The sequence below is a fragment of the Coregonus lavaretus genome, assembly GCF_964263955.1.
Source record: "Coregonus lavaretus genome assembly, chromosome: 2".
NCBI lineage: Eukaryota > Metazoa > Chordata > Actinopteri > Salmoniformes > Salmonidae > Coregonus > Coregonus lavaretus.
In genome coordinates, this window is record NC_139989.1 from 37,654,482 (window position 1) to 37,676,718 (window position 22,237).

A 22,237-nucleotide genomic window follows, 5' to 3' on the forward strand; every position below is an offset into this window, starting at 1 on the left:
TCCATATAAACTGGTGAAATGATAAACTCGACTCATTGTGAAGGATACATTTGCTAAGAGATACAATTAATCTAAATAGCACATTATAGTGAAATAAGAAACTGGGTCGTTAATTTATGCTTGACAACGAAGAGAGGGATGACATCTGGGATGAGCAGAGCAGCAACTGATGACGTTGTACACGGTCACCTAAAAGGCTGCAGGGCCACGGTCACAAAGAACACGCTCAGTAAAAATTATATGAAAGTAACAACGTTAACATTTAATCTTGAAATAGTGTTTTTTTTTTTTCAAAGAAGGAGAGAGCAGGCAAGCGTTTACGGAAGTGGAAGAGCGAGGAGGAGGGTGGGGTTTATATGTGAGCGAAGCAGAATCTAGGGGCTTTTGGGGTCCTTTCTACTTCAGGAAGCGTTCAGGGCATGGGCAGAGCAACGGACAGAGACACAGATTTTCTATTATATTGACCAGATACTCAAGTGGCCCTTCTAACAATTAAAAGGCAGAGGAGGCTAAATCAGGTGGGACCATTCTAGCCAATGAGAGTGGCAGATACGCGTGTCAACAACAGGCACAACTTCGATATAAAGTGTTTTTTTCTCAAAGTTGCCGGGATATCACGTGTTCTACTTATATCAGCACGCTCGTAACAACCTAAGCGTTAGGAAACTTATATTCGAACAAATAAACCTCACGTAGCAAATAAGCCATTACAATTTTGGTTGACCAAATTCGACACTCATTAACCTCCATACAAAAACCCCTCGCTTGGTGAGCAAAAAAACAAACATGCCACATGCTTGAGAATACATATTTTGGGCCCACTTATCCCTAATTTCGAGGCATAAATCTGCCCAAAATCTGTATTATCCAGCAGGTGGCGGATTTTCGTTTTTTTCGCTCTCCAAGCGAGGAGTTTTTATATGGGTATGGGCCTCCTTTATTACCAGAAGAAGCAGATTATTGATGTTGCCTCTGCGCAGCCGCCCCGCGAGTCCTAGTGCGCGAGCCACCCATTACATCCATGTTGTCTACGAAGAGGGAATCGGCGTCAGCAATACTGACGGAACGTTGTAGATGTGTTTTTGTTTATTCGCATACATTTATCAGATTTTTTCCGCGAGGAATATGGAACTTTAAATGGCTGTCGTGTATGTAGAATGATGTGTTTGCAGTCAGCAACCGTGCTATTTATTTTTCTTAATGTTATGTAAGAACATAGACGGTACGCGGCGCCTCTTGTTCCGAATTGAGTAGTAATAATGAATAACGCGCAAGATATGTCTCCTGATTTTGTCTTGATGCGCTTGGTTTCTGCGGCTGAATATGACCGATTGGACGAGGAGAATTTGACGTCGGGCGTTGGAGTGGTTTCCGGATTCGGGAAAGCTGTCTTGGGTAATCATGGCAACAATATCAACAATGGGTTTGAATTTGATCCGAACAACCCCACAGCAGGCCCGTCGATTCCGAGCAATCCCTCCCCGCACTATAGTTCACAGGTTGAGAGCCGGGCGGGAGCCCTTGACAGCGGCTTTATGCTGACTCGACCCTCAGCTTATGATGCGCCTCAACCACCCGGATTTGCCGTGGCTCAGCGCTTCGATTTCCCTCATGGCGCGGGCAGAGGCTCGCGGGCTCAGCTCATGGTGTTTCAGAACCTCCTTACGACAAGCGACGGTATTTTGGAATGTGGCCTCGAGCAACCTCCTGGCTTCCAGGTAAGTGAGGCTGAGAAACAGGAAGCCAGTTCTGCCTGTGTCATGATGACCAGTGACAACAACATGAATGTGCAACACCAGAGGCTTCAGTGGCACCCCATTATGAAGCTGTCCAAGGTGGTCGCAGATGCCGGTGACCTGGCTGGAGAGGGAGATGGGCTCTGCCACCGGCACCGCCTGGTCACTGACGCCATGGACTGGCCTCCGCTCCTGGACAAGTCCCTCCGCTTTGGCATCCTGGACCCCAGGAAGACCTGTTCAACGGGGGACACAAACTACCACCACCACCTGGATGACACTGTGCTCAACCTGGCCCGGAGGCTGGGGGAGCTGGGCCAGGCCTCGGAGATGCTGCTGAAGGAGGGAGGAGAGATGCCTCGCTGTTCCTGTCAGAGCATCCTGGCTTCGGCAACGGTGGGCATGGGCCCCGGAGAGGACCCTAGTGAGACCAGTGACGCCCTCCTGGTGCTGGAGGGCCTGGGCTCGGAGGAAGTGGGGGAGCTGGGGATGGGCGGGGAGGAGTTTAAAGGTGGTGTCCCCAGGCAGGAGGGCGAGACGGAAACGGGGCAGGACGGGCGGGGGGCTTTCTCCAGCGGTTCCCTTACGGGGCTAATGAGGCAGGTACACAGGCTGGCCGGGGAGGCCTGTGCCTGTGACCCCCAGGTGTGTCCCTCCCCTTTGGATGCCCTGGGCTCTGCTGCAGCCTTAACATCGTCTTCCCTGTCTCTGGCCTCCTCTAACACCACGAGACAGCAGGCAGCGGAAGCCTCTGGCACCTTACCTTCACAGGACCCCCCCAGCCAAACCTCCCAATCCCAGCCCCAAAGCAGGGCCACCACGCCGAAGTTAGGGGTGATGTTGCAAGCTGCCTCACCCTTAGTAGTAGAGGGGGCAGCAGGGGGTGAGAAGACGACCAGAGGGAAGTCCAGGAAAGGCTCTCTGAAGATCCGTCTGAGCAAACTATTCCGGACCAAGAGCAGCAGCGGCTCCAGTCATCTACTGGACAAGAGGCCCTCGCTGGCCTCCTCCACCTCCTCTGGGGGCAGCCTGATGGATGTGTGGGGCTCCGGATCCACCAGCACAGACCAGGACACAGGGAGGTGAGGTTAAGGAGAGGGAAGGGGACAGCTCTGACTGGGTCTCAAATAGTGTTGGTCTAGCTGAGGAGACTGGGAGAGGACAGGGTGGTAAGGCTGAGGGTACGGGACAGCTCTGCTGTCTCAGCTAGTGTTGGCCTAGTACAGTTATCATTATACTGTTATTAGAAGGTAAGCTATTATTGGCTTTACAAGGGATTATTGTAGCGCTAGAGGCACTAAAACAATGTGGGCGTAGTAGAGTTATTATTATAGAAGTTAAGCTATTGGCAACCAAATTAATGCTGATTATAGTGCTAAAGGCACTAAAGGTTGACTTGTGGTTAGTGGAACCGCAGTCAATTTTCCCAGTGAGAGACAAACATTTAGATATGAGAGCTCTTAGCTCACCTCGTCAACAAAATCACAAGTTACTCCTCTTATTCAGCTGTTTTATAATAAACTTTTAAAACAGGACAAGAAAGGTGATTAACTTATCATGTTCTTAAAGAACCATGCTGGAACTTGGGCCTATTGAGTAGACTATATGCTACAGTACAGTCAGTGGTGTAAAGTACTTAAGTAAAAATACTTTAAAGTACTACCTAAGTAGTTTTTAGGGGGTAATCTGCACTTTACTTTACTATTTATATTTTTGACAACTTTTACTTTTACTCCACTACATTCCTAATGAAAATAATGTACTTTTTACTCCATACATTTTCCCTGACACCCAAAAGTACTCGTTACATTTTGACTGCTTAACAGGACAGGAAAATGATCAAATTCACGCACTTATCAAGAGAACATCCCAGGTCATCCGTACTGCCTCTGATCTGGTGGACTCACTAAACACAAATGCTTAATTTGTCTATTATGTCTGAGTGTTGGAGTGTGCCCCTGACTATCCTTAAAAAAAACAAAAAATTGTGCCATCTGGTTTGCCTAATATAAGGATTTTGAAATGATTTATACTTTTGATATTTAAGTATATTTTTGAAATGACATTTACTTTTGATACTTAAGTATATTTAAAATCAAATACTTTTAGACTTTTACTCAAGTAGTATATTTCTGGGTGACTTTCACTTTTACTTTAGTCATTTTCTATTAAGGTATCTTTACTTTTACTCAAGTATGACAATTTGGTACTTTTCCCACCAGAGTACAGTAACATTTGAGAGGGCGATGACTCCAAATAATTTGACTTTGATTACTAACTTAATCCACTGTAGGCCTAGTATCTACCTTAGGCATGATGGTTTTATCATGTCCTAAGCTCCCAATTCAATGAAGATTCGAAATGTCAACCAATGTTGCCATAGTTGTGTGTTTGTTCACAGATACATGTAGTTTAGGGCAGTTACCTGTAGACACCTGCTATGATGTAGCCTTGACATCATGCTCCATAGTTACTGAGATATTCTGGCATCCAAAATACAGTGCATGTTGCATTTCAGCTCCTGGTATTATTTGGCCTAACTCGGCACCATCCTGGTTCTATACTGTGTGTGCTGAAGCAACATTTCCTACCGTTGTCAAGCCAAGGCCATACAGTCTGGCATCATGACCATGAACAAACATAGAGACAAGTTGATTAAAAGCACAAACAGACAGAAGCAGCAGGCAAAGGCTACCTCACCACTTCTTAGTGTATGTAGCCTAGGCTATCCACTCCATTTGGTCATCAACAGAAGCCTCTGGGGGCATCTTCTGGGCTTGCCACACCATCACTCATGCCATACTAATGCCTTGTTTTCATCCTCATGCTGTTGGAGGCTTTTGTTTGTGTCCGAGGGATCTTGGTAAGATTTTGCCTAATGTATCTAATCCCAGAGAGTGGCCCATGTTGGCTTATAGGCTACAGCTTTGGCAGGAATCCACCACAGTATAACTGTGCCCATTTGGTTGCCAATTGCCACCTTAGACATGTGGTTCACGCCATTCGCTGTGTAGATTTGGCCTAACAAATTTGTCATGAATACAGTATGTTGCTGTACCTTTTTGAAAACAAAGCAAGCAGCTGGCCATAGCAAGGACATGAGTGTAGGATAGCCTTTTTCATTTTGTAGATGCCCTCAGAGCATTGTTTTGCTTTATGTTATCAAAAGTCAGGGGAAGCAGTTGGAGCTAGTTTTAATGAGTTCAGCTCGCGGATGTTCGACCAACTGCCAGTACAGTATGTGCATTCATTCAACATGTCCTTTGAGAAATGTTAATGTCTGGAATTTTCAAGGTGTATAAGGGCTAGGCTACATAAAAAAAAAAAGGCTAAAAGCCCAAAATACTAGTATCACCAAACCTAGTTCTTCTGAAATGCATACACTAGCACTTCCCTCTTCTAACATCCCTGCTAATAGTAGTAACACATCTCGTGCATATCTAATTTCTATCTTTTAGTTTTTTTACTGTCGGGACAACTGGCATCTTATTTGACCATTCAAATGCTCGTTCGCTGGCTGGCTTGCTGTAGTCAAATCTAGGCCAGGTTCACGATCTAACCCAGCCAGTTATCATCATGTCTGTCTGTCTGAGCACTGTTCTCCCTAGTTCCTATAGTCTCAACTGTGTTCTCATGTTTCCTTCGATTCAGTATGCACAAACCTGAGATGTGCCGTTACTGAACATGATGAGATACCAGTGTTCCACTCCAGGCAGTTTCCTCTATCCCTGCCTTCGGCGAACATGGCTCCTCTTTTAAGCGAGGGAAAGGGTGTGGGGAGGGAGGTAGGATTGTGGGAAGGAGTTTGTAGGTGGCGGGGGGTGGGTATCAGCTGCTGTTTACTCCGCTGTGCGTCAGGCTTAGCTCAAGCGGCATGCTGGGTATTCCCCACTAGCACTGTCACTCTCACACACACACACACACAAGCAGGCCCCCGCTGCACAGAGCAAATTAATCTGGCAGCCAGCAAGGCACAGTTATCACCCAGCCAGGCCTTCCAGAAGCTTCCCAAAAAATCCCCAAATGTGAAAGACTATGGCGGTGGTGCTTTGTTTTAGGGGGAAGAGTTAAGCTAAGGAGGGCTATCCAAACAAGAAGTTACGGCACAGAAATGCTATAATCGACGAAGGATCATGTCATCAGAGCTCGTAGTGCTTCTTCATATCAGTTTAATAGCATAATTCTTAAGCATTTCTTCTTGCTTCAGAAAATAGGCTATATATTTTTTAAATCAAATAAGTCCAATGCTGTTTAAATAAACTGATGCTCAAATAATGACAAAGATAGCTGAAATGCAAAACCATCAAGAAGGCACAACTGACTTCATTTTTAACCAATCAAGTCTGTTTGAATAGACAACAACACTCAAACGCTGTTCCCGGCCCCTCAATGATAATTTTGCATCGCTGGCTGCTGACTTCACAGGGTCAGTGTAAGTGACCCTGCTTAAAAAAGAAACAAGCTGATTCGAGGGCAGTCTGGTAGATCATGGCTGGTCAGGTCAACTAGCCAGAGGGCAGCATCTGACCCACTACATCCCAGAGGGGTGGGTGGCAGAGATGGATCTCAGTCCTTGGTGTTGAGGCAGAGTGTACCCTTGAGAAATAGGCCACTGGTTTCTCCTGTACAAGCTACAGTAGCTCATACAGTAGAAGGGTTGAAAAGACATGAGGCTGAGAGAGGTGGTTTAAAATGAATGGTGTGGGATTGAAGTGTAACTGATTTTGTACGTTTGCCCACTGACAAAGAAATTATCAGTCTATAATTGTAATGGTAGGTTTATTTGAACAGAGAGAGACAGAATAACAACAAAAAAATCCAGAAAAATGCATGTCAAAAATGTTATAAATTGATATGCATTTTAATGAGGGAAATAAGTATTTGACCCCCTCTCAATCAGAAAGATTTCTGGCTCCCAGGTGTCTTTTATACCGGTAACGAGCTGAGATTAGGAGAACACTCTTAAAGGGAGTGCTCCTAATCTCAGTTTGTTACCTGTATAAAAGACACCTGTCCACAGAAGCAATCAGATTCCAAACTCTCCACCATGGCCAAGACCAAAGAGCTCTCCAAGGATGTCAGGGACAAGATTGTAAACCTACACAAGGCTGGAATGGGCTACAAGACCATTGCCAAGCAGCTTGGTGAGAAGGTGACAACAGTTGGTGCGGTTATTCGCAAATGGAAGAAACACAAAATAACTGTCACACTCCCTCGGCCTGGGGCTCCATGCAAGATCTCACCTCATGGAGTTGCAATGATCATGAGAACGGTGAGGAATCAGCCCAGAACTACACGGGAGGATCTTGTCAATGATCTCAAGGCAGCTGGGACCATAGTCACCAAGAAAACAATTGGTAACACACTACGCCGTGAAGGACTGAAATCCTGCAGCGCCCGCAAGGTCCCCCTGCTCAAGAAAGCACATATACAGGTCCGTCTGAAGTTTGCCAAAGAACATCTGAATGATTCAGAGGAGAACTGGGTGAAAGTGTTGTGGTCAGATGAGACCAAAATCGAGCTCTTTGGCTTCAACTCAACTCGCCGTGTTTGGAGGAGGAGGAATGCTGCCAATGACCCCCAAGAACACCATCCCCACCGTCAAACATGGAGGTGGAAACATTATGCTTTGGGGGTGTTTTTCTGCTAAGGGGACAGGACAACTTCACCACATCAAAGGGACGATGGACGGGGCCATGTACCGTCAAATCTTGGGTGAGAACTTCCTTCCCTCAGCCAGGGCATTGAAAATGTGTCGTGGATGGGTATTCCAGCATGACAATGACCCAAAACACACGGCCAAGGCAACAAAGTAGTGGCTCAAGAAGAAGCACATTAAGGTCCTGGAGTGGCCTAGCCAGTCTCCAGACCTTAATCCCATAGAAAATCTGTGGAGGGAGCTGAAGCTTCGAGTTGCCAAACGTCAGCCTCAACCTTAATGACTTGGAGAAGATCTGCAAAGAGAAGTGGGACAAAATCCCTCCTGAAATGTGTGCAAACCTGGTGGCCAACTACAAGAAACGACCTCTGTGATTGCCAACAAGGGTTTTGCCACCAAGTACTAAGTCATGTTTTGCAGAGGGGTCAAATACTTATTTCCCTAATTAAAATGTAAATCAATTTATAACATTTTTGACATGCGTTTTTCTGGATTTTGTTGTTGTTATTCTGTCTCTCACTGTTCAAATAAACCTACCATTAAAATTATAGACTGATCATGTCTTTGTCAGTGGGCAAACGTACAAAAGCAGCGGATCAAATACTTTTTTCCCTCACTGTAAGGGCTTCTCTTATGTTTTACCCTCTCTCTCCACAGCAAACTCCAGCTCTCCAGGCCCCAAAGTGCCTTCTCTCCGGTGGCCTTCGGTCCTGCCTTCACCGGTAATTGTGTGTACTTGAGTGTTTGTGCACTTCTATTTCTGAATGTGGCGTTAGGTTTATGTCAATCTATATGGGTTGGTAATGGGTGCTTGTGCTACGGAGAGTGTGCGACTCATATGCATGTACACTTATGTGCCGTATAGGATCTCTTGCTCTTTTTTTCACTCTCTCTGTTTCAAATGTTCTGTCCCTGGATCTCTCCCTCCAGGTGAGACTGTGTCCCTGGTAGATGTGGATATTTCTCGTAGAGGGGTGAACTCTCTGCACCCCCCGACACCTCCACCTCCGCCCAGACGAAGCCTCAGTCTGCTGGGTACTTTCCTCTCTTTCTTGCTTACGTTTCCTTGGTGTTTCTTCTGTCACATCACACTCTTCTTCTCTATATGCTACTCTGCTGCTGGGCTGTCCCTTGTCCCCTTCTTTCTGTGCTTTCTCATTTTACACAAAAACATTGGTGTAAATACAAAAATACATTGAGGATTTCTATAAGGGCCAGATGTTTTAAAAAATATATATATCTTGGAGGGTTAGAAAAGGTGGTCAGGAGTTAAGCATGGTTAGTTTCTCCAATCTCAATAACAGTAGTTGCTGCCTCAGTGTTTTATAGTTGGCATGTGTGTAACGGTTCACTGTGTAAACCAATTTCAGAAACTCAATAGGAATATACGTGATTGGACAGACACTAACACATTTATGGTTCGGTGCCACTTGGGTTTACAGTACAACAATGACTCATTGGTTTTCTGTGACTTCAAATGCATTAGGCCTTGTGACTTACGGTACAGGGTCAGAATTGCAGAACTGAATTTGTTTTGGTTTAAGAAGCACTCCGTTCTCGCTCGCTCGCTCTCTCTCGCTCTCTCTCGCTCTCTCTGCTTTCCTGTCTGTATTGCAACTGAGTCATCTCTCTGTTCCTCTTTCTGTTGGCTGTATTGGCCTCAGACGAGGTGTGGGTTTCTTTCTTAAGGCATGTTCTAGTAGGTTAGCACTAATTAGCAATAGTAATGTGGTCGATGCCAAGGCAGAGACCGTCATCAGACTGAAGATACACACAAGTCAGGATCAGACCACGGTCTGGAGAGCACTTGCGTTGCTGAGGTAAAGGTCATTTTTGTATGACTAAAGATCCCACATCTTCCTATTAGCTTACTTCATACCTATGCTTCTAGCTGCTAAAGCCATTCTGGTTCCTCTGCCTGGACATCCGGCCACACTTCCTCAACACACGACAATCATTAGGGGCTTAACATCCAGGGTGCGATAGAGGTTTTGTCCGTCACTGTAGGATGACAATACTTGAGCTCCAGCAACATTGTGGAGGACATATGAGACTAAGGGATCGGGGTAGAGATGGGTATTTGCTCAATGCCTTGCTATGCCAATGTCTGTCCAGCTTGGGGATCTGTCACTGCTTTCTTCATATGCTCTGCCTGGTGTCATTGTCGCTCTGAGGCTTGATTGTAACATCACTGTGTGTCGGGATCCCACTTCTGATGCCAACAGCACCCAGTTTGGATGTGAGACAAACATTGAGTATCCATTCTTGTGGTTCTTCTGAGGCAAAATGTCACCTATATAATGTTACCACCAACAGTCCCTTATCTTATAGTGTGACATTCAGCCATCAGTATGATGAACTTCAAAGGAAGCCACGTCAATAGAGGAAGCCCACATTGCCATTTGATCTTCGTAAAGTTCAGGTTGGTGGCTGGCCTCTTAACGCCTGTGCCTCCCGCTGTGCTCTGTTCCAGATGACTTTGGTGGGCCGCAGCCTGGGCCTTTCCTAGAGAGTGGCGTGGGGGCCTCCATGCAGTCGCTGCCCCTACGGCCGCCTCCTCCCTCCCATGCCTTCATCCAGCATAGCCTCAGCCTCAATGGTAAGAGCACAGCCTGGGCAAGCGAGGTCAAGGGGGCTTACCAGTGGGGCACAGAGAGAGACTCATAAAGACAAAGGCTGGAGAATAGAAAAATCATAGAAAATGTTTTAGAAGGGTACACGGTCCATTTTACTGTGACATACCTAACTCATTTCAGTTGGTAGGCTGTAAATCAACGCAATAGAAGAAAATGGCCAGTTTTCTCGTGTAGTGAAGGGGTTAAATATAAGTTTCATTGATTCACCAGCAGTTCATTTGAACTTCTATTGTTTGAGACCCAACAAATACAGTAGGAGAAGAGAGCCAATAGGACGTGCTAATGGGAACAATTTATCATAGGTAATGCAATGTACTATGACACAGAGGTTGACATTTGAATGTCCCCTCTTCTGTTTTTACATTGTTATAAAGTATGTGGTAATTGCATTGGTGCAAAGCCAGTATTGTTTCTGGACACTAATGAGTTTGGTAAACAGATATTCTGCTACAGTAGGGTTAATGTTTGGCCTGTTATTGCTTTCCCTAACAGGGATTCTTCTTCCTTCCGTGTCCATTTGCATATGCACATACAGACTACTAGCATTGGTATTTGTATTATCTACTGAGCTACATGATATAATCAGAAATGATAGTGTGTAGGTAGAGCTGAGGCATTTCCGTATTCTTCACAATTCCGTATTCTGACGCAGAATCATATATCCTTCTACATTGATATCTCAACATTGTGGAACATTGCAACCTCCTGAATAAGCCCCAGCAGGTTTACCGGACCATTTCTCTTGCTTTAATAGGGTAGACTCAAAGAAAGGCCTTGGCAAAGTGGTGTGATCAGAGGCAGCAGGGAAGGAGAAGTAACATAGGGATCCCTAATGAAGAACCAGATTTAGAAAGAGGCAGATAATGATACTCATTATCATTTGATGAAAATGATAGCATTGATGGCCATCTCTGGAAAATGGCGAAATTATAGTTTAATCGTAGATATCACATTGTGCCCACGAAACGTATGATTGTGCCCAGTTAAGCCTGGTCAATTTGCATGATGTTAAAATGTGTCTGGTTGAATGATTTGGTGATTATATTCGGACAGACTGGTGTGATTGTCAGAGACCGAGGCAGATTAAGTGACGATATCCATTTTTTACATTTGAGTCATTTAGCAGACGCTCTTATCCAGAGCGACTTACAGTTAGTGAGTGCATACATTTTCATACTGGCCCCCCGTGGGAAACGAACCCATCACCCTGGCGTTGCAAGCACCATGCTCTACCAACTGAGCTACAGGGGACTACATTTGATGGCTATCTGTACCTGAGATGGACATGAACTTATAGGCTACACCAGCACATGCATGAAACAGATGTATTCATTATATTATCACAGACATGTCATTACACACAATATTTTAACCTATAACGGAGGCTCCAAGTTTTTTCTAGGTAGGTCACATAGTCAGGACAATGACGCACAAGCAATTACCCTGAGGTACACACTTGCTCATGCTTCTTTTAAGCAGGGTGAATTTATGTCTAATTTGGCAACAATTTCTAGAAATACCATGTGTTTCTAATGCCGATTTACGGAATGTTCTCGTCGCCACCAGTGAGAGTGAAGGATGAACCCTGGACCTGAGTGTGTATGGCTCTGTGTTTCAGATACGTTCCTGCGGGGTCTCCCCCGGCCCATCCCGCTGCCTGGCAACGGCCAGAACCCGTCCCGGGTGGACCAGCGCCCCCTGCTGTGCCCACTGAGCCGCCCCGATGCCAGCAGCTTTGCCACCAGCCTCCGAGAACTGGAAAAAGTAGGACATGTCACGTGTACATAGGCACATTGACGTTATTGCAGACAGTGCTAGGTTCAGACACAGTCAATATTCCCTCTAAGCTGCGCGCGGGCGCAGAGAAGCACGAGATTGAACTTGAATTGCCAATGTTAGCCACTTTCAATGCAACATAACGAAACGAGCTATGCAAGACTTAGTATGCAAAACTAACTATGCAAGCGATTTTCTTGTAGGCATAACATAACGGAGTAGGATTCTATTGCATTGACAGGCACGACTCAGCCCATACTCTAACAGACCTGTGCGGCATAACCAATCAGAGCTGCAGTATCCCTATATGCAAATAGGCCATTGCCATACAGTGCATTCGGAAAGGGGGTGTCTCCTTAAGTATTCATACCCTTGACTTTTTCCACATTTTGTTACGTTACAGCCTTATTCTAAAATGGATTAAATAAATAAAAAATCCTCATCAATCTACACACAATATCCCATAATGACAAAGCGAAAATTTATAAAAATACAAGAAACAGAAATACCTTATTTACATAAGTATTCAGACCCTTTGCTATGAGACTCTAAATTGAGCTCAGGTGCATCCTGTTTCCATTGATCATCCTTGAGATGTTTCTACAACTTGATTGGTCCACCTGTGGTAAATTCAATTGATTGGACATGATTTGGAAAGGCACACACCTGTCTATATAAGGTCCCACAGTTGACAGTGCATGTCAGAGCAAAAACCAAGCCATGAGGTCGAAGGAATTGTCTGTAGACCTCCGAGACAGGATTTTGTTGAGGCACAGATCTGGGGAAGGGTACCAAAAAATGTCTGCAGCATTGAAGGTCCCCAAGTAGACAGTGGCCTCCATCATTCTTAAATGGAAGAAGTTTGGAACCACCAAGACTCTTCCTAGAGCTGGCCGCCCAGCCAAACTGAGCAATCGGGGGAGAAGGGCCTTGGTCAGGGAGGTGACCAATAACCCGTTGGTCACTCTGACAGAGTTCATCTGTGGCAATGGGAGAACCTTCCAGAAGGACAACCATCTCTACAGCATTCCACCAATCAGGCCTTTATGGTAGAGTGGCAAGATGGAAGCCACTCCTCAGTAAAAGGCACATGACAGCCCGCTTGGAGTTTGCCAAAAGGCACCTAAAGGACTCTCAGACCATGAGAAACATGCCAAGTGTCACGTCTGGAGGAAACCTGGCACCATCCCTACGGTGAAGCATGGTTGTGGCAGCATCATGCTGTGGGGATGTTTTTCAGCGGCAGGGATTGGGAGACTAGTCAGGATCGAGGGAAAGAAAAACAGAGCAAAGTACTGAGAGATCCTTGATGAAAACCTGCTCCAGAGCGCCCAGGACCTCAGACTGGAGCGAAGGTTCACCTTCCAACAGGACAACGACCCTAATCACACAGCCAAGACAATGTAGGAGTGGCTTCGGGACAAGTCTCTGAATGTTCTTGAGTGGCCCAGGCAGAACCCAGACTTGAACCCGATCGAACATCTCTGGAGAGACCTGAAAATAGCTGTGCAGTGATGCTCCCCATCTCACCTGACAGAGCTTGAGAGGATCTACAGAGAAGAATGGGAGAAACTCCCCAAAAACAGGTGTGCCAAGCTTGTAGTGTCATACTCAAGAAGACTCGAGGCTGTAATCGCTGCCAAAGGTGTTTCAACAAAGTACTGAGTAAAGGGTCTGAATACTTATGTAAATTTGATATTTCCGGGTTTTTTTTATATAACTTTATTTTGTAACACATTTTCAGTCACTTCCTTGTCTGAAGGACAAGTGGATGAACAGGTTAATGCCAAGCCCTGCATGTTTATTTTCAAAAGTCTCATGGAATGTAGGCCTAGGTTGAACACCACACATTGGTTGCTACTGTAGGCTGAATGATAGAACAGCTATTTCCATGTTAAAATGTTATGGGACGCATTTTCTCCATTGTTTTTGGGACTAATTTTCTCCAGGCCACTCTGATAGGCCTACAATATGATCAAATAGCCACAGTAGCCTACATGGCCACTGTTATAACTCCGAACTTAAAATGGGTACAGCCACAGTGTTCACAATAAACGCGCGCCAGAAGTTGCACAGAATTTTCACAACATTAAAGTTTGCGCTCAGCAGACCTGAAATTTGCTCAGTGCCAAAACATTTTTGAGGGAACATTGGACACGGTGCTAGGTTCAGACACGGTGCTAGGTTCAGACACGGTGCTAGGTTCAGACAAGGTGCTAGGTTCAGACACGGTGCTAGGTTCAGACAAATCAAATGTATTTATAAAGCCCTTTTTACATCAGCAGATGTCAAAGTGCTTATACAGAAACCCAGCCTTAAACCCCAAACAGCAAGCAATGCAAATGTAGAAGCACGGTGACTAGGAAAAACTCACTAGAAAGGCAGGAACCTAGGAAGAAACCTAGAGAGGAACCAGGCTCTGAGGGGTGGCCAGTCCTCTTCTGGCTGTGTCGGGTGGAGATTATAAGAGTGCATGGCCGTTAAGGCCAAATCGTTCTTCAAGATGTTCAAACGTTCATAGATGACCAGCAGGGTCAAATAATAATCACAGTGGTTGTAGAGGGTGCAACAGGTCAGCACCTCAGGAGTAAATGTCAGTTGGCTTTTCATAGCCGAGCATTCAGAGGAAATGTCAGTTGGCTTTTCGTAGCCGAGCATTCAGAGGTCGAGACAGCATGTGCGGTAGAGAAAGAGAGGGAGGGAGGGAGAGAGAGTGGGTCGAAAACAGCAGGTCCGGGACAAGGTAGCACGTCTGGTAAACAGGTCAGGGTTCCATAGCCACAGGCAAAACGTCAGAAACTGGATCAGCTGCACAACCAGGTGAACTGAGGACAGCCAGGAGTCATCAGGCCAGGTACTCCTGAGGCATGGTCCTAGGGCTCAGGTCCTCCGAGAGAAATAGAGAGAGATGGGAGAATTAGAGGGAGCATACTTAAGTTCACACAGGACACCAGATAAGACAGGATAATTTATCCAGATAGGACAGACTGACCCTAGCCCCCCGGCACATAGACTATTGCAGCATAGATACTGGAGGCTGAGACAGGGGGGCTCGGGGACACTGTGGCCCCGTCGGACGATACCCCCGGACAGGGCCAACCAGGCAGGATATAACCCCACCCACTTTGCCAAAGCACAGCTCCCACACCACCAGAGGGATATCAACAGACCACCAACCTACTACCCTGAGACAAGGCCGAGTATAGACACAGAGACACAGAGCTAGGTTCAGACACAGAGCTAGGTTCAGACACAGAGCTAGGTTCAGACACAGAGCTAGGTTCAGACACAGAGCTAGGTTCAGTTAGAAAAGACTGAGATAATAACAAACACATAATAATAATAATATGCCATTTAGCAGACGCTTTTATCCAAAGCGACTTACAGTCATACGTGCATACATTTTTTGTGTATGGGTGGTCCCGGGGATCGAACCCACTACCTTGGCGTTACAAGCGCCGTGCTCTACCAGCTGAGCTACAGAGGACCACACATCCCAGAACACAGGCTAATACTTCTAGTCTTTAGATGTGTGTGCATGCATGTATATCTGATGTGAATCTGTCTGCATCTGTGTGATCATAGTGTGGCTGGTACTGGGGTCCTATGAACTGGGAGGATGCAGAGATGAAGCTGAAGGCCAAGCCAGATGGCTCGTTCCTGGTGAGGGACAGCTCTGACCCCCGCTACATCCTCAGCCTCAGCTTCCGCTCCCAGGGAGTCACACACCACACACGCATGGAGCACTACAGAGGTGAGTTACACACGCACGCATCCATGCACATACACACACACGCTATATGTACTCTACATTAGGGGTGTTTCAATCTGGCTATACTCGTAATCGTATCCGTAAATTGACAGTTGAAAGTCGAATCGGATGATACTCGTGATGAGAAAAGATGGAAGTGTTTAATATGCCTAAGTAGATGTTGGCAAAATACCCATCTCCCTGCATGTTTTATAGACCAAACAAGCTGCAGATAAGGAGCAGCGCGCGGAGGGGTGTCTGTCTGTTTCTGTGTGCAGCGGGCAGACAAGTTTGCTGTCACTCATTCAGAATGTGCATCGGCGTCTCATCTTTTTTCCCTAGCCCCGCTTGTTAGATACTATGTACGTTGACAGCAGGCTACTTGCAAACGTCCTCGCCTTTTGATTTCTCCTAGTAGCAGGCAAACAGGAGGCAGCAGCAATCTGAATGATCAGACTGAAACATGCGAGGAGAAGTGATCGGGTGAAATTATGAAGCGAAGCGAGTGGATGGAGAAATACAGCTTCGCTCTATCCAATCAGAGCAGCAGGATCAACGTACAGCCCGCCCTTTTACAGACAGGCAAACTAGCCAGTTGAGTTATTTAGACCACGTAGTACAGGGGTGTCAAACTCATTTTAGCTCAGGGGCCACATGGAGGAAAATCTATTCCCAAGTGGGCCGGACCGGAAAAATCATGGTGTATATATAACTTAAAAACAACAACTTCAGATTGTTTTCTTTGTTTTAATATGATCAACATACAACATAAAGCTGGAGCCTGAGGACAGTGTGTCCAAAATAGTACAAGCACAACATCACTATTAATCATAAAACACGTCAAGTCTATTTGAAAATTCTAAAGAAAAAGAACACACAAACACACAATGCCTCAGTGATTAACAGAACTGTTTCACACATCACAGAACTATATCAGGGTGTCATTTCTCAGGCAGAAATGTAGATAAAAATAATTAAATCCTGTTCCCCAAACAAGTGCAAGAACCACAGAGTCAAGAATAGGTTAAATATACAAATAAAATAAAATCAATTAAAAACAATAGCACATCAACATAAAAACATATAAACATAAAGCTGGAGCCTGAGGACAGTGTCCAAAAGCACAACATCACTATTAATCATAAAACACCTCAAGTTATTTGAAAGTTCTGAGGACAAAGAACACACAAACACACAATGCCTCAGTGATTCACAGAAGTATATCACAGATCACAGAACTATATCAGGGTGTCATTTCTCAGGCAGAAATGTAGATAAAAATAATGAAATCCTGTTCCCCAAACAAGTGCAAGAACCACAGAGTCAAGAATAGGTTAAATATACAAATAAAATAAAAACAATTAAAAACAATAGCACATCAACATAAAAACATATAAACATAAATCTGAAAGCGTTGCTCAAACTCCCGTAACAGTCCCGTTATTTTATCTTTGAACCGCTTCATGTCTGCCACATGTTGGGTCGCGCACACATTTTTCAGACAGGGGAAGTGAGCTGCATCACCACCGGCAAGTTGCGTCTCCCACAATGACAGCTTCAACTTGAAAGAACGTATGCTGTCATAATACTGCGTGACAACTTTGTTGCGCCCTTGCAGCTGTTTGTTCAAGTTATTCAGGTGCTCTGTAACATCCACCATAAATGCAAGGTCCGGCATCCATTCTGCGGAATGAAATTCTAACACTGGTTTTCCCTTTTCTTCCATGAACTGTTCAATTTCTTCTCGTAAATCAAAGAAACGCCTCAGCACAGCACCTCGGCTTAACCATCTTACCTCAGTGTGGTATGGCAGGCCATAGATGTGGTCTTTCTCTCTGAGAAGGCTGTCAAACTGACGGTGATTCAGGCTTCTGGATCGGATGAAATTAACAGTTTGGATGACCACCTTCATGACGTTATCCATCTTTAATGACTTGCAACACAAAGCCTCCTGGTGCAAAATACAGTGAAAAGTCAAAAAATCACGTCCTCCATTTGCAGATTGTACTTTCTCTCTGAACTTTGTCACAACGCCTGCTTTTTTCCCGATCATTGAGGGCGCACCATCTGTAGCCAGGCTGACAGCGCGGGACCAGTCCACTCCGACCCTGTCCAGCGCGCCGACGAGTGCGGTAAAAATATCAGCTGCTGTCGTTGTATCTGTCATCGGCACCAACTCCACGAACTCCTCGGTGACGGTCAATATGTCATCAACTCCGCGGATGAAAAAATGGCCAGTTGTGCAACATCTGTAATGTCCGTGCTTTCATCAATTGCAACCGAAAACGCAATAAATGACTTTACTTTTTGCTTCAACTGGCTGTCCAAATCCACTGAAAGATCGGAAATCCTGTCTGCAACTGTGTTTCTTGTCAGGCTGATATTTGCAAAAGCCTGCCGCTTTTCAGGGCACACAATCTCCGCTGCCTTCATCATGCATGTTTTTACAAATTCACCCTCACTAAATGGTTTTGAAGCCACTGCGATTTCATTAGCAATGAGGTAGCTAGCTTTCACTGCAGCGTCACTGATGTCTCGGCTGTGAGTTAACACAGACTGCTGTTTCTTCAGACCGGCCAACAGTTCATTCACCTTCTCTCATCTCCGCTGTCCTTGAAAGTTGTCATATTTGTCGGCATGAAGACTCACATAGTGGCGACGAAGGTTATATTCTTTCAGCACTGCAACATGCTCTGAACACACCAAACATACAGCTTTCCCATTCAATTCCGTGATTAAATAGGATGACAATTTTTCTTGGAACACTCTGCACTCTGCGTCCACTTTTCTCTTTTTTGACAGAGACATATTGGGGCAATGAGGGTGCCAAAGCACATAATGTTAAAAGTAGAAGCCGTAATAAATATCGCGGGCAAAACAAAGTAGCTCATTGGCTGCACGTGCTTGACCTACTTGCTTTGCCCCGATATAAACAGTTTGCTTGCTTAACACAATTGCTATTGCGCCATCCAGTGGACGCAATTGGAACAGCAGTTTATTTTATTGAAAAATTGCAGCGCACTTTTATTTATATATATATATATATATACTTTTTTTTTTTTTTTTTTTTTTGATCCGGCCCGCGGGCCGTACGTTTGACACCCCTGTTCTACATGAACTCTCATGCAGCACTTTGTACTAAAGATGTAAGCCATGTACACACACATTTTGGATGGTTTCCTGTCGTGTCTTTATGGTGTCTTAATGATTGGTCTTTTTCTCAATATCTTCACAGGAACCTTCAGCCTCTGGTGTCACCCAAAGTTTGAGGACCGCTGTCATTCTGTGGTGGAGTTTATCGAACGGGCCATCATGCACTCCAAGAATGGAAAATTCCTCTACTTCCTGCGCTCACGGGTCCCAGGTAAGAACCCACCAATCAGTGGGACACTGCTAAATGACAGCCCTGTCACTGTATATGGACCTGAATCATAGGTTACATACAGAACCATTTTAAAGTTGCTATTACTAACACCTATTTAGCACTGGGTTGTCATAATTAATTAGGCTATAGATTTGTTTTGACTTTACTATATTTCTTCAATTAGTGTTGTATTTATATGTGGTGGAGGATGTAGTTCGCTTTCTAGGGTAGAATTGAGTATGCTTATGATGTGTGTTCCTGCCAATGATGTACATTAATATGTCTATGACTATGGTTCCTCCTCCAGGCCTCCCCCCGACCCCGGTCCAGCTACTGTACCCAGTGTCCCGCTTCAGCAGTGTCAAGTCCCTGCAGCACCTCTGTCGCTTCTGCATTCGCCAGCTGGTCCGCATAGACCACATCCAGGAGCTCCCGCTGCCCACGTATGTAGAAACACAACACAGATCTGACTACATTATAGAAACACAACACAGATCTGACTACATTATAGAAACACATCACATCCAAGAGCTCCTGCTGCACGTGTACATGCACTGCCCTGCCTGTATAGACCAGTGACCCATGATGTAGTGTGACATATAGTGCCCTCTAGTGTACAAAATAAGTGAAACATCTGAAGACAGACTAAATATAATCAACACGACAAATAACCACATAGGCAGGCCAAAATGGCTCCACAAGATATTGGGATTTGTGTACTATGGTGGGAGTGTTTAAGATACAGACATAATGGAAGATTTTCATAGTGTGTATTGGGATGGTTATATTTTCTATCTGTTAATATGTACGGGCAGACAGTTTTGCATTGGAAGGGCTTGTATAAACTGTACCCTCTCTTCCCGTAGGCCCCTCATAGTCTACCTGCGAAAGTTCTACTACTACGATCCTGAGGAGGAGATGTACATGTCAATCAAGGAGACGGGGCAGGACACGACCACCCAACCGGCGACTGTCCAGCCGGAGTCTCAAACGTAGCACTTGGAAGATAATTGGATCAAGTGAGTGATGGACACTTGGGCCACCAATCGAGCAGTGTTGTTAAATACGTTTATACTGAAATACTGTATTCGGTACATTATGCAATTGACTTTTCCATATATTTTCAATGAAATATTGGGGTGTGCATTGTTTAGTGTGGCCACTGGTCAGTGCATATAATGTCCTTATCCTTTGTTGTTGCAGGTTTTTATACATGTGGACAGCTTACCTGAAGACTGATAGTGACTGTAATTGGGGACAGTCTCGCTCAAACCCTCTTGTGCCAGACTGTGCACCAATCAGCGCTCTTGGTTGACTCGGTAGCCGGATGTCTGGGGCAGGGTTTTAGATGATCCACCCTCCTCCCTTTTTGATCGGCCCACAGAAACTGGAGGAGGAGCAGGGGATGAGGAAACTCCACCCACCCGGCCAGTGAGGAAGATATCTGACCACGGGGCTGAACTGGAAGAGCTGACTGACTACTTGCCATTGTGCTAACTACAGTAAGCCCCCAGCTAAGACTGGACATCACTGAAACGTTGTGGAACTGTCACATGTGCTTGAGAAGGAAGAACATTGCTAAGACGATAGCTTGAGGGTCGAAGTATATGGAACCAAATCAGTTTGGAAAACGATGCACTTGTCCTTTTTTTTATACCCCTGCTCTGAAAAGGTCTGAAAAAATGGACCGCTCGTTGTTTGGACCAGAGTATAAAAAGTTGTCTACTGTATGTCAGCCAAGACGGAGAAACTGTTCACACCTTTCTGATGTGATGCATTCTCAAGTACATAGAAATCTACATTTTTTGTTGTTGTTTCCTCTTAATATTTGGTTGCCACAGATTTGATCTGCACCTTTTGAATTGACTGCGTGAGCTGTGTGTATGTCTGCGTGCCTGTATGTGTGTGTAAATACTGTATGTTGGCGTTAGCTGTTGGTGGCTAACCAGAGTTATTTGGTGGCGTAACATCACTGGAGGATGTCATGGTTGGCTTGCAACTCTGGAATCGAACTGGAATTCTCTTGCTATACTGTCATTGAGCAAATGCGTTACCAGAACAAATAATAATAAAACTGTTGATGGAATTTAAAACATGAGAAAAGCGTCTTACTTTATATCTATTGCCGGGATTCAATCCAAGGCGCCCAATAGAAAAGGCACATTATCGTCTGTTCAGTGCGCTACTCTAAAACGTACCTTGGATTGAATATTGACCTGTCTGTCTGTGCTTGTGATTGTCTCTCCAACCAAACACACACTACTACTACTACAGAACAAAGTTTTTCTTCTTCACTATAGTAATGTTGGTAAGTAGACACTAGTTGGCGCCAGAACCCTGAGGAGGACCAAATTATACCATCCTGCAGTCTACACTCCCAGCTCCGCCCCACACACCCCACAGTAGCAAACAAATGTTAGGGTGGTTGCAGCATCTTATTTACATTCCATCAAAGATCTCCCCCTTATGTAGGCCTACAAGGGCCTTCGGTAAGATTGGTTGGAAACAATGGCATGTGAAGAGGTATACAAACCATATCCGTATGTTCTATATGATAAACCCTTTAAACCTTTACAGCTTATTGAGATATACCTGGTATAAGTTAGAGGTAGCCAACATTTATTTTCAAGGTTATATTTTATTGGTTGGTCTCTGTGTGAGCGTGTGAGCGTGCATGCACTACATGCATGTCTGTGTATGTGTAATTTTTCTCCCCCATGTCCCTCTCATGAACCTTTTATTCTCTGGCAATATCACCGCAGGGGAACAGTATGCTGATGTGTAAATTGGCAAAGCAGTGAGGGTGGGCGGGTGTGCATGTATTTAGTGTTGATGTGTGCACTGAATGCGTCAATGTATCTAGCTGGTGGAGTGTGTACTCATACAGGATGTATATCCGTATGTAGGCCAATGTGTGAGATACAGCACATAAATCGATGACTTTACTAAAATAATAGATTATAGATGGTTAGGGTGTGTGCAATGACTATGTGTGAGGAGGACATGAGTTAATACAACAGGGCCTGAGCTGCCCAAGGAGGAAAGGAGAAAGAGGAGGGGCCAGAATTTGAATAGAGCTTTATGAGAGATCAGCAGCAACACCTGGGGAGTGCTTCACTAATGTGTTACCATTGAGAAAAAAGTAATATGTCAAAGATCATGTATCAATGTACTCAGTTCTTGTATAATGGCCTTGAGCATATGAAGATCTGCTGATGGTCATGTGGATGCAGCATTGATGCATGTCTAAAGCCAATTGAACCATCTTTGTTTGGCTTACTATGCAACCAAGTGAGGGCACCACTTGTAGAGATA

At 45.0% G+C, this 22,237-nt stretch overlaps 1 protein-coding gene across 2 annotated transcripts; it reads left to right on the forward strand.

Moving 5' to 3' along the window:
- Positions 1-994: 994 nt before the first annotated feature.
- Positions 995-21,009, forward strand: LOC311103623 (uncharacterized protein). Of its 2 annotated transcripts, XM_084145221.1 has the most exons (9): positions 1,016-2,818; positions 8,053-8,117; positions 9,869-9,994; positions 11,650-11,795; positions 15,393-15,561; positions 18,794-18,922; positions 19,230-19,365; positions 19,789-19,941; positions 20,126-21,009. In XM_084145221.1, exons 1-8 carry the CDS (start codon positions 1,260-1,262, stop codon positions 19,916-19,918), a joined length of 2,460 nt encoding a protein of 819 aa, XP_084001347.1. In that variant the 5' UTR covers positions 1,016-1,259; the 3' UTR covers positions 19,919-19,941; positions 20,126-21,009. The 2 variants fall into 2 exon arrangements, with proteins under 2 accessions (XP_084001348.1, XP_084001347.1); XM_084145222.1 differs by lacking the exon at positions 9,869-9,994 and having other exon boundaries at positions 995-2,818.
- Positions 21,010-22,237: the final 1,228 nt, after the last annotated feature.